The 13,412-nt window shown below is 51.5% G+C and overlaps 1 protein-coding gene across 5 annotated transcripts in view; it reads right to left on the bottom strand.

The window, feature by feature from the left end:
- DOT1L (DOT1 like histone lysine methyltransferase) overlaps positions 1–12,799 on the bottom strand; it is a 65,658-nt gene extending 52,859 nt beyond the window's left edge. For all 5 annotated transcript variants that reach the window (XM_080673023.1, XM_080673024.1, XM_080673021.1 and 2 more), the window contains exon 1: positions 12,478–12,799. In XM_080673023.1, the coding sequence (XP_080529149.1) occupies positions 12,478–12,558 (81 nt within the window). In that variant the 5' untranslated portion in view covers positions 12,559–12,799. The remainder of the gene's footprint in view (positions 1–12,477) is intronic.
- Positions 12,800–13,412: the final 613 nt, after the last annotated feature.

Genomic DNA, 13,412 nt, shown 5'->3' with positions numbered 1-13,412 from the left:
ACCATGGGTAGAATGCCTCACATTCAATAACAGAATCAAAACAGCTCTTTAAATACCTTGATCTCTTATTTTTTAAAAAATAATAGCTTTATCTATATTAATAAAAGGGTAATATGCTAATTAGACTGGGTGACCAGCCATCTTCCGGGCATCCGACTTCCTTCCAGACAAAGTCATGGTGGTGGGGGCTGAGGCAGAGGTGGTTAGGGGCGATCAGGCCAGCAGGGGAGGGCAGTGGGGCGATCAGGCTGGCAGGGGAGGGCAGTTGGGAGCCATCAGGCTGGCAGGGGAGGGCAGTTGGGGGCCATCAGGCTGGCAGGGGAGGGCAGTTGGGGGCCATCAGTCCAGCAGGGGAGTGGATAGGTGGCTATCAGTCCAGCAGGGGAGCGGTTACGTGGCTATCAGTCCAGCAGGGGAGCGGTTAGGTGGCGATCAGGCTGGCAGAGGCGGTTAGGGGCAATCAGGCAGGCAGGCAGGCAAGTGGTTAGGAGCCAGTGGTCCCGGATTGTGAGAGGGGTTCCAGATTTGAGAGGGTACAGGCTGGGCTTAGGGACACCACCCCCCGTGCACGAATTTCGTGCACTGGGCCTCTAGTTGAAATATAACTCTGATAGAATGGAGCTCACTTGTTTCAAATACACAGTTCAGTGGTTCTTAGTAGGTTCAGTGTTATGCAACCACTGCACTAATTCCAGAATATTCCATCACCCGAAAAGGAAGCCACATCCCCATCAGCAGTCATCCCAGCCCCCTCCTAGCCCCTGACAACCACTAACCCATTTCATGTCTCCATGGATTTGCCTATTCTGGACATTTCACATAAATTGGATCACACACTATGTGGCCTTTTGTGCAAGGCCTTATTTTTTAAGGCACAAGAAAAAAAAAATCCTTCTAGTGTTCAGAATAATGTCCTCCCATTTACTAAGAATCAACTAATAAATATTAAACTGGTATCATTTAAACAAGGTGGGGACAAGATGAGAATATACATCTACACAGAAATTCATACATGAGCGTTCACAGCAGCATGATTCACAACTGCCAAGAGTGTAATGCAGCTGCCAGCCATTACCAAGCCACAGTCCTCACTGCATTAACTGTATTGGCCCAAATAGGCACACAGGCCTGCAAAGGCGCAGGAGCCTGGAATTTGGTCTCTTCTGTGATGAGAACTTGTGCTTTCTCAGCTTTAAAACCAAAATAAAGGCAGAGAGAAGTTGACAACTGTGCCCTCTGAGGTCTCAGAGTGATGCTTTTAGGACCAGGCCAGTTTCTATCCACAGTCCTGAAAGGTGTAACTTTAGAAGCCCTGGTCACTATCAACGATTCAGAAGTTCTCCTGACCTACTGGCCATGGCCTCTTTTACTTCTCCATAGACCTTCGTAGAAGAGAGATATCAGACCCGGCCAGGAAAGGTCAGACTGGGAACAGCCCTGAGGAATCCTGCATTGATAGTCCAGTCCTCATCTTGTTACGCAGGGACACCCCCTCACACTTGCCCCTCCATAACAGGAGCCTTAGACCCTAGAGATTGATGGCCCAGACTTTGTCTCATTATGCAAGGACACCTCCTCATCTTTCCCCTTGCATTTCAAGAGCTCTGGACACTGAATTGTTGGCCCAATTGTTGGCACTCCTCCCCTCATTATGCAGGGACACCCCCACAATGCCTCCTTCACTGCCCACGTTCCCAGCCCAAGGTGGCCCACTGCTGCATCAGAGACTGACCCATGTTCTACTCACTACTTGTACCAGAGCACCCTAAAGAAGCAGCTGAGAGCCCTAACCCTTTTGGCTCAGTGGATAGAGTGTCGGCCTGCAGACTGAAGGTCCTGGGTTCAATTCCAGTCAAAGGCACATGCCTGGGTTGTGGGCTCAATCCCCAGTAGGGGGTATGCAGGAGGCAGCCGATCAATGATTCTCTCTCATCACTGATATTTCTATCTTTCCCTCTCCCTTCCTCTCTGAAATCAATAAAAAAATTTTTTTTAAAAAAGCAGCTGAGAGAGGTTCTTCCCATAAAAATCTGTCTGGTGGAACGTTGGCAGCTGGGAAAGCTTAGTGGTGGGTACCTGGGGTTCACCAGGTCCGCCCACTTTGGGAATCATGTGAAAAGGTCCACAATAAGTGCAACTGTTCCATCTTAAACTGCGCACTGCACAGAAGGCAGTATCATACCCTGAGATGATACCAAACTGATCCTTATGGCACTACTCACTTCCCCAACTTTGGGTGCGGGCTGTGGCTTATTCTTCCAGACACTGAACCTCATGTGCTCAGGAGTGTGTGCAGGGAGCACTCACAGAGGGAGGGTGGGAGAGGGGGTGTGGGGAACCCAGCTGTCACTTTCAGCAAGTGCTGGCTTCCTCCTTCACCAGGAGGACAAGTATGAGAACAGCACCCACGACAAGTGGGGACATGACTTACAAGTGGGGACATGGCTCCAGCTCTGCCACCAGCTTGTCCCCCCATCTCCCTCTGAGGAGTTTGGATAGGAGGGTCTCCCAGATCCCCCTGGCAAGGGCATGAACCCACCATTCTAAACATTTACACTCTATTCATCCCAAGTCCATGTGACTTCTGGAGTCTGTGTACCCAGAGTGTACAAGGTGAGAGGCAGAGACAAGAAATTAATGAAGGACACGTACACTAGGGGCCCACAGTGGGCACTATAGATGCGCTGCTGCATTGGATCCATTGCCAACTTCACTCTCCTCACTTCCGTTGCAATAGGATGTTACTCGGGGAGTGCCCCAGGCTCCGCAGGATCACTTACAACGGGAGGGCAGGAACCCAGGTCCTCACATGGTGACCAGCATCAAAATCCTGCACAGGACTTGGGAGAGATGCCTGTGACCCACCCCTCAAGTGGCAGATTTAGTAGGTCTGGAGGCCCAGAACTTCCATTCCTAACAAGTTCTCAGGGACTCCCTTCTGATGAAGCAAAAGCTGGTAGGTGGGAAACACATTCTCCTTTCTCTCCTAGGGGGAAGTGAAGATAACTGACTGAAAATACCCCCAAAACAATCAAGCGGACTACCTAGGCAGGGGGGCAGGAATTGTCCTGCAGTGAGGGTTCCTGATCTCTGATCTCTCAGGGTGCTGCCTTCTTTTCTGGTGGCTCCACACAACTCTGGTGCCCTGGGGTGGGGGTGCCAGGTCACTTCCATCACACATGGTCCCTGAAGCCAAAGCAAGTCAAACAAAATGGTCCCTAGTACAGACCATGTGGATTCAGGATAGGCCATTGCTGACTATCCCACGAGCAGCCACTGCATAGGAGGCCCACTCATGGGGGCTACATGGACAGTGGGACCAGCTGAGGCAAGCACAGGGGTAGATGGATGCTGTACACAGACATGGGGAATATGATGTATGAACAGAGTTTTAAAACATGGAGAACAAAAGAGACAAGATGTTAAAGGCAAGGTGACGGCACATACAGGTGGTCTCTCTGGCTGTTTTTTTGTTTGTTTTAATTTATTGGTTTTAGAAAGAAAGAGAGAGGCAGGGAGAGAGAGAGAAAAACAGTGATCGGTTGTTCCACTTATTTATGTATTCATTGGTTGATTCTTGTATGTGCCCTGACCAGGGATCGAACCTGCAATCTTGGCATCTCTGAGTGATTTTTTGTTTTGTTTTTTTATATTTTTATTGATTTTAGAGAGGAAGGGAGAGGAATAGAGAGATAGAAACATCAATGATGAGAGAGAATCATTGATTAGCTGCCTCCTGCCCGCCCCTACTGGGGGCGAGGGGCGGGGGATTGAGCCCACAACCCAGGCATGTGCCCTTGGCTGGAATTGAAACTGGGACCCTTTAGTCCAGTGGTCGCCAACCGATGGTCCACGGACCACCGAAAGGTTGGCAACCGCTGCTTTAGTCCACAGGCCAACACTCTATAGGAGCCAAACTAGCTAGGGCTCTCTGGGTGTTTTAATGGCAGGGTTTTGATGAGCAGAGGTCTGGCTGGAGGAGTGAGACGGGAGATGGTGCACTTACACTCTGTCAACAGGCATCCAGAAAACTCAGTCCCAGAGGGTGTGACCGAAGGCTGCGGGGGAAGGGCAGCACCAGGTCCAGTAGGTGCCTGTCCCACACTTGCCCTTTTCTTCACTACCCCACTCCCCACTTCCTGGTGTACAGGTGCCCCTGGAGTTGGACTGGGTGGCAGGCTTACAGATTAGGTTAAGTGCATTAATTGGGCCTGAAGCACTCTGCTGCTTAGGTGGGAGCAAAAGTGCGTAGTTTATGGTTTATCCTTTATATGGTCGACTCAAGTATTGATCATAATAGCACATTAACTAGTTCAAAATATGCAGGACCCCAAACCCAGAAGCCACATGTCCAAACAAATTAAGAGCAAAAAAACAACTGGCAAATGGCTGGAGCAGAGGAGGAATGGGCAGAGAGCAGGTACTGGTGGGACGTAGAATGGGCAGTTAGAGGTCAGGTCTTCAAGAAACCTGGCTGATGTGGTGCCTGGGGCAAAGATGGTAGGTCAGATGGGCTGAGGGTGGCCAGATTTGTGTGGTTCGAGATAAGAGGAAAATGCAGGTGTCTCGTTCAAAAATGGTTAGCAAGTTTAAGGCAACACTTAAACTTGAGCATTAACCAAGAGAGGTCCTTCTGCAGGGAGGTTTGTGAGCAGGACAGAATGGAGTTTGAATCCAACAGTGCTGCTTCTAGAAATGGATCTCAGACAGGTCGTATAAGCCCTGCTCATGGCTCTCTCATCTGTGCACTGGACCCTGTGGGAACGTGTCTGTGCTGGAAAACCCTCCTGTTTGTCCCAGTGCTGCTGCCAGACTCTGCTCTCACGTACCCACCCAGGGAGAGATCTGCCCCATGGAGATGAACTCCCAGGCTCACAGTGCCGAAGTCCACACAGCAATGAATACCAGGGCTCTGGGCCTGCCATCTGGGACAGGGGGCAGCACAAGGAGAGAAGGGACAGTGAGGCAAGAGGTCTCAATCACAGTGAACGCACTCCCAGAAGTTGCAGAAAAAGTCCAAGTCCACCCAATCACTGCTTTTGAGCTCACTAGTCTTACAAACTATGCTTACGTGGCCCCCAAAATAATGTCACATTACATAAGGGGACAAAAAAGGGTGGCTAATGCTGTTCTGCAGGAAGGAGGGTGCTGAGTTGGCACTGTCACAGGGCTGGTCCAGCTTTGACCTGCCCTTCCTCCCACTGTTAGGGAATGTCTTCTGCTCAGACAAAAGACAGAGCTGAGAGAATGGCCAGCAGTGACTTACCAGGTTGGAAGACTCATCTCCTGCTGCCACCCCTGTGGCACCTCTCCTTGCAGGGCCGCACTGCCCCAGCCACTGATGCTCAGTGCCAACTCTGACTTGCATAAGTCAGGTGACAAACAGGCTGGCCGGAGGACAGAGCAACATCTATACACACCCTACCCACCAGACCTGCAGCCTCCATATCCCCCAACTCCATGGGACAAGGAAGCCCCAAACCAACACCATCCTAGCACCACTGGTTTTCATGAACGCCCACCCCACTGAGCAAGTGTGCAGCTAGACCCCAGACCTCATTCGGATAGTGGCACCCACTATGCAAACACAGTCCCACAATCCTGCTAAGCTCTGTGGTTGGGAGGAAGAGGGATCTAGAAATATGCCATCCCCATGGCAGCCACAGGGTTAGGAGGCACTTGATATGGGCTGGTCTAGATAAAGCAATGCTCTAAGTGCAAAACACACACTAATTTCAAAGACACAGAATACATACCAAAAAAAGTTGTTCTTAACTTTTTAATTACCAGTTGAAATGCTTGTATTTTGGTCATAGTTAAATAAAATACATTATGAAAACTGATCTTACCTGCTTCTTTTGACTTTTTAAACGTGGCTCATGTGCTAGTCCCACCAGGGGTCACCTCGCATACCTCATTCCACCTCTGTAACTGATGGAACATTTTGAGGTCTGACCCTAAACATGAAGTCTATAGAGAGCCTGCGTCCTTGCAGAGCTGGGACCAGGCATGGAATGCCCTGTGCTCTGGGTCTTTCGAAGGTCGAAGGTCGGGAAAGATGTGGAAAGGGGGCTTAGATCTCCACTAGAGGACAAGTGCCACCTATAGCCCCCGGGGACAAGAGCTAAGACCAAAGCTCTGGTCTTAACAAGAAAACTTCAGTTGCTTTAATAAAAACTAGCCCATCAGCCCTAACTGGTTTGGCTCAGTGGAAAGAGCATCAGCCTGTGGACTGAGGGGTCCCAGGTGATTCTGGTCAAGGGCATGTACCTTTGTCGCAGGCACGTCCCCAGTAGGGAGTGTGCAGGAGGCAGATGATCGGTGTTTCTCATTGATGTTTCTAACTCTCTTTCCCTCTCCCTTCCTCTCCATAAAAAATCAATAAAATATATATTTTTAAAAACTAGCCCATCAGCCTGGTTGGTGTGGCTCAGTGGTTGAGCGGTTTAATTCCTGGTCAGGGCACATGCCCAGGTTGCAGTTGTGGGCTCGATTCCCGGTTGGGGGCACGTAGGGGGCAGCCAATCAATAGTTCTCACCCTAGCTGGTTTGGCTCAGTGAATAGAGCGTCGGCCTGTGACTGAAAGGTCCCAGGTTCGATTCTGGTCAAGGGCACATGCCCGGGTTGCGGGCTTGATCCCCAGTGGGAGACGTACAGGAGGTAGCCAATCAATGATTCTCTCTCATCATTGATGTTTCTATCTCTCTCTCCCTCTCCCTTCCTCTCTGAAATCAATAAAAATCTATTTTTTAAAAATAGTTCTCTCTTATAATTGATGTTTCTATATCTCTCCCTCTCCCTCTCTGAAATCAATTAAAAATATACATATATACATATATATTTAAACAAACAAGAAAACTAGCCCATCAGTAATAGTCTAAGGTGCTCTGCCTCTAAAGAAGTCCCTCTAGCCCGGCCGGTGTGGCTTGGTGGTTAAGTGTCGACCTATGAACCAGGAGGTCACAGTTGGATTCCTTGTCAGGGCACATGCCCCGGTATGGGGCGTGCAGGAGGCAGCCGATCAATGATTCTCTCTCATCATTGATGTTTCTAACTCTCTCTCTCTCTCCCTTCCTCTCTGAAATCAATAAAAATATATATTTTAAAAAAAGAAGTCCCTCTACAAGTGCCCAGCAACTATATAATGGAGGTCTTCATAAAGTGGCTATCGAGAAGTGACACCAGTGGGACAGTGGGGCATGATGACCAAAATTTTATCCCCCAAACTTTTCTTGTCCTCATCAGAGAAAATAATTTATTACTACAGACCACTGCAGCCTGAAGCCAAGGATATGAGGAGAAGAGAGACAGCACAAGGACTGATGAGACCCCTCTGACCAGGAGAACTCACCCATGAGGCCCTGCCACCAAGTGGCGGGCAGAGACTCAACTTGGATCTGGAAAACCAAGACACACTGTGCCCCTGAAAATTCCAAATATTTCTACCTCCAGCAAGTGGTCACTATTAGTGCCACACCAGTTCATCTGGGGTCATCCCCACCCCCAGAGTGAAGGCTAAATGAATGCCTCACCAGGGCCTCAAGACCCCACAACTTGGCCTGTCCTTATAGGGAGTTATTACACAGTCAGGAAAAGGAGTGAAGCACTGAACTAGCTATATGGATAAAACTTGAACATGATGTTCATTGAGAGAAGCCAGACTCCATTTATGTGAAATATCCAGAATAGGCAAGTCCAAAGATGGGAATGGGGTTAGTGGTTGCTAGGGGCTGGGGAGGTGTGTGGGAGTGACTGCTGATAGGGACAGGGCTTCTGGAATTAGATGAATATCTATATATATAAAACCCTAATATGCAAATAGACCGAATGGCGGAACAATTGAACAACTGGTCGCTATGACGTGTGCTGACCACCAGGGGTTGCGCATGGAAAATTGATGTTTCTATGGTGGGCATCGGCAGCACGTGGCAGAGTGTGGAACATGGCAGGCATCAGCTACGGCAGGATGGTGGAGCAGGTGAGCAGGGGCACCAGACCAAGGCGGGACACCAGTCGCTGTCATCAGGGCAAGCCTCTGGTGGTTACTGAAAATTCTTTGCTCCCGTGCGCCACGGTCCCGCCAGGTGCTTGCACCTGTTGCTGGTGCCGGCCCCACTCGCACCCGCTGCTGGCACCAGAGCCACTGCTCGCACCCATTGCCAGCGCCCAGCGCTAGCCCCAATCGCTCGGCACCATTGGCAGGTGCAAGCGGCGGCTGATCGCCCCTCAGGGCTTCTTCACGTCCCCCTGCTCTTGAGGGGTGATTGGGGCAGCAGCCACGGCTGGGCTGACACTCGCTGCTGGCGCCAGCCCCAATAGCTCTGTGCTGTCAGCGGGTGCAAGCAGGGCCAGCGCAGTCAGTCAGCCCGCCCGTGGGAGCAGCAGTGGCAGGAGCAGGGCTACAGGCAGACAGGGGGCCAGGGTCGTGGCAGGAGAGGCCAGGAGGGAGTGCAGAGGATGGGCCAAGACCCGCGCCTGTGCCCACTGCAGCCTCGCAGCCCACAGTTCCTTTCAAGGTACACAAATTCATGCACTGGGCCCCTAGTAATTATATATTATTCTCTAGTCGTGTAAGATGTCACCATTGAGGGAAACTGGGTAAAGAGAACATGGGGTGTCTCTGTATTATTTCTTACGGCTGCACAAGAATCCACAATTATCTCAAAATAAAAAGTTTAAGAAAAAGAGGATGGAGTTCCCACAGGGAGACTGGGTGGGCAGGTCCCTGTAGCTCTGCCTCCTCCTCCTCCCTAGTGAATGTCCAAAGTTTCTGGGGCCCCCCTGACTCCCTCCAGCTCCCACTCATTAGGATCAGAGTTCACAGTAGGCATTTGGATTTTAGGGACTAGAGTATGAAAACTAACAGCCACATGTGGAACGCCAGACTTTTTTGATCATCCCTTCCCCTTTTACATAGGCTATTTCAACAACATAAAGCCATGGAAGGGTTAATCTGCCTTCCCCCTGAACTTGGATTAGGTAGGATTCACGCAGGCAGAGGTCAGATCAGAAAATATCTTCTGAGTCACAGGATGGCTGGCTCACTTGGCCGGCCCACTCAGCTATTACTCATTGCCAGAATTAAGGGCATGACTACTCAGAGGGCACTCATCAGAGAACAGTGGGCTCTGGGTAGGAAGCTGAGGGTGGAGACAGTCACACTGACGCTGCTTCCCCCACCCACAGACTTATTAAGTCACCCAGGTGAAGGACCCCTGCACATCCTCCTCTCTAATATTCTTGCCCTGCCACCCAGCAATCCAAGATGCCATTTACTCCCTTCTGAGCTGAGACCTAGTTTCCCACCCAAGAAGGGCCATCCTGCTTTAGAAATTATGCCACTGTGAACTGCAAGTGGGTATTTGAAACTCAGTCACTGAAGGAACAGAATGTGCTGGGTCTCCCCCTCATGTTTGCCAATTGCACAAAAGCTGGTTTCCCAGGCTGGACACTTTTGAGTGTGGCCTTTGTGGCTGTTTGCACTTCCTCCTACAGATGCCCCTCCTCAGAGAATTCACCCACACCTCCTCCAGGACAAGAGTGGTAGCTCCTCCTCCCCTCTGGAACCTCAGCTGACCCTATATACAGGGCTACGATAGCTCTGCTAACTTTTATGTTTATATATCATTCACCTTCCTTCATCTGTAAGTTTCTTGAGAATAAGAACATTGTCTACTATCCTCTGTGGCCTCCAGGAACACTAGAAATGAATCAGTGAACAAGTAAGCTCAGTCATTTCAACTGTGTGGTCACATGAGTAATCTGACCTTCCAAAAAGTGAAGCTTCTGAAGTAGCCCACTTTCTTCATGTAGTCATCATTGAGTCATCACAAAATATAAACTCTATAAGTACTGCCCCCTCATTTCCCATGAAAAGCAAAATTCCTCAGTGGGGAAATGGGAGACTGACAGACGTCACTGCAAAGAAGGCTGTTGCAAGCCCTGGCAGCTAGCTGAGAATTTCACTGGACTGGCCTGGCAGTGGGACAGCCACACCAGAAAGGGACCTGCTGACATGAGGTGGCACACCAGGCCAGGTGGGCAGCACACCCCCATCCCCTGCCAAGTGAGGACAGGGCCAGCAACGGAAAGATGCTCTGTAGTTCAGAAACACCTGCCACTAGAAAGCCAGGTCCCAACCCAGGAGGCCTTATTTACAAGGTTTACAAATCCCTGTGGCCTTACTCCACCCGAATAAAAGCAGGTGATAGAAACAACATGAATGTCTCTGGGTAAATTTTCACCTTAATATATAATGCCTGGGTGCTGGGTCACAGTGGTTTTAATTCTTCCCATGTTCAAAAATACCAATTTGTAAGGTACACAAATGTTCATTGTACACTCAGTACAGCCCTGCCCACCAGACCCCCATCCTGTTCCTAAGCATTTCCCAAGAGAAGTGAAACCCAAGTTCACATAAAAACCTGTCTGAGGATGTTTAATATATTTTATTTATTTTTTACAGAGAGGAAGGGAGAGGGTAGAGAGCTAGAAACATCGATGAGAGAGAAACATTGATCAGCTGCCTCCTGCACACGCCCCATCAGGGATGTGCCCGCAACCAAGGTACATGCCCTTGACCGGAATCGAACCTGGGACCCCTGAGTCCGCAGTCCGACGCTCTATCCACTGAGCCAAACTGGTCAGGGCATCTGAGGATGTTTAGAGCAGCTTTATATGTAATCCCCTCCAAACTGGAAATATCCCAAGTGTCCTGCCACCAGCAGCCTATGGATCAATGGGATACACAGCAAGAAAAAGGAGTTACTTTTTTTTTTATTATTATTTTAAAATATATTTTTATTCATTTCAGAGAGAAAGGGAGAGAAGTGAGAGAGATAGAAACATCAATGATGAGAGAGAATCACTGATCTGCTGCCTCCTGCATGCCTCACACTGGGATCAAGTCTGAAACCCAGACATATGCCCTGACCAGGAATCGAACCATGACCTCCTGGTTCATAGGTCGATGCTCAACCACTGAGCCACACCAGCCAGGCAGGAGTTACTTTTTAGACCCACTACAACATGGATGAGTCTCGGGTATGTTTTTCTGAGCAGAAGCAGCCAGAATCAAAAGGCTCTGTGCTGTTTAGTCCATTGACCTAACTTTCTGGAAAAGCCAAAACTGTAGGGAGAGAGAGGTTAGTGATTGCCAGAAGGTGGAGGACGGTTGGTGGCAAAGGGCAGCAGAAGGGACACTGAGAAATGACGTGCTTGTTTTGCAGTCTGATTGCCATGGATCTGTCAAAAAACCCTAGAACTGTACCCTAAAAAAAGTGAATTATACTACATGCCACTAAAGATAATTAAATTTTAAACAATGCACTGGACAGCCACAGGGACTCGCACTCTGTTTTCTCTAGCTTTGGAGGGCTCCCCACCCTGCCCACTGCTCAAGTTGCCCGCAGGACACACACCGGAAAAGCCAGAGCTGGACTCGACCTTACCCTCCGGGTTCGGTATGACCAAAACTCCAAAGCGCTCATGCGCATGGCAGGCTGGAAACCAGGAAAAACCTCAGACACCAGCCCCCGGGCGGTCCCAGTGTCCCAACCCCGCCCCTGATGCGATGTTTCCAAAAACTGACACACTCCCAGGGTGTGCGAGGGGCGGGGCGCACGGGTTTCCCCGCCGGGTCCCCTGGAGGCCCCGCCCCTGTCACCCCCCCCCTCTCGCCCCTCAAGACAGGCGCGCGAAAGGGCGCCCCAAAGACGCCCGCCCATGGCGCCTGCTGCGTTTTCCCTCACGACGGCACACTGCCCGGCCGGAGAGTGGACGCAGGGACACCGACACAGACACACACCACACCGCACTCAAGGGCGAGAGGCCGAAGCGCCCACCCCGCGCCCTGCATTTATAGAATCACCCAGGGAACAACTTTGTAAATTTCCGCTCGACCTGTCATTTTCCAAGGGTCACTCGAGATTGGGGACAGAAAGCCTCATATCCAAGGGGCCGGCCAGCCCACCGTTTAGATTACTGTTCAGAAAGCCTTATTCTGGTCTGGCCAGTCCTGCCACTCAAGATTAGGGGGGGCAAACTGCCGAAAGCAAAACAAACAAAAAACAACTAGGGGGAGGGAGAAGGAAAAGATGCCCTCAAACATAAAAATAAAGCGGAGCCCACTGACAGCTCCAAGAATAAACTACAAAAAGAAAAAGAAAAAAGAAAAGAAAGCAAAAAAGAAACCCTGAATGTCAGAACATGAAACACGGGAAGGCAAGTTCGCCAGCCTCCCTGGCCCGGATGATCGGGGTCCCAGCCCCGCACAGGCGACCGCAGCCCTGGCTCGGGCGCCTTTCGGAGGCGCGGGGTCTGGCCGTGGAGACCCCCCTTCAGGCAGGAAGGGAGGGTCCCCAGGAATGTTTACGGAATCTAGTCGTTCCGTTGCTCGGTGGACCCCCAGCGCGCTCCGCGGAGAGCGGGGGTCTGGGAGAAGGGGCGGCAGAAGAAGAGGAAAGGGTGGTACTCACGTAGACCGGCAGCGGCCACGGATAGACAGCGGGCTCGGCCCCCACGGGCGACTTGAGCCTCAGCTCCAGCTTCTCCCCCATGTCGGCGCGCGCGGCTGCCGCACCATGCTAGTCGGGCGGTTGGGGGAGGGGCGGGGCGCCGCCAGCGGGGGCGGGGCGGGAGTGTAAAGGAGGGCGGGCGGGAGGGCGGGAGGCTGAGGAGAGGGGGCCCGGCCTGGGCCTCGGCCGCCGCCGCCGCCGCCGCCGCCGCCACGCTCCCGTCCAGCTCCCGGCTCCCTTTTTGTGGTCACAGGACCAGGGCCTCCAGCGCCGCCGCCATCTTGGGCCGGCGTGAGACGAACACAATGAGCCGGGAACAGGACCGAACCACTCGCCACGCGCGTGCAGGGGGAGCCCGGCGCGAGGTGGTGGCGCACGCCCGCTGCCCCGCCCGCCACGCCGCCCGTGCCTCCCCTGCTCTCCAGCCCCATGGACTCTCCCGCACGGACGCACGCACGCGCGTCCTCGGCTGTCCTCGGCCGCCCCAGCCCGCTGATGCTGGGACCCAGGGAAACCCCGCGGGGCCTGGGGTGGCGGGTTCGAGCCCCGCCCTTGAAAAAAGGCCCCCCCCCCCTCCCCATAATAAAGCCATAATTCTTTATTACATATAATGGACGGAGTCCAGGTCTCCGCTCCAGTTCGAATTACAGAACTCGCTCAACAGGAATGCTTCTTATTGAGCATCTTGCCAGACTTTGGGCACTCAGTACTGGCAAGGAAGAAGTCACCTGCTCACACAGCTGCCGGTTTAGCTGACAGTGGTCATGGGGGACTATAAAGCAAGTGTCATAAATGCCTCGGGATGGTTAATCTTAGTGTTCGCTATGGCTGCAAACTTTATCCCAGATGTGGTCCCTAGTTATTTTTCAGATGAGATTAACACGGAAACCAGCGGA

Source organism: Plecotus auritus (assembly GCF_963455305.1).
Source record: "Plecotus auritus genome assembly, chromosome: 6".
Classification (NCBI taxonomy): Eukaryota; Metazoa; Chordata; class Mammalia; order Chiroptera; family Vespertilionidae; genus Plecotus; species Plecotus auritus.
The sequence above is the reverse complement of the archived record's forward strand: the minus strand, read 5'-3'. Positions and strand labels throughout refer to the sequence as shown.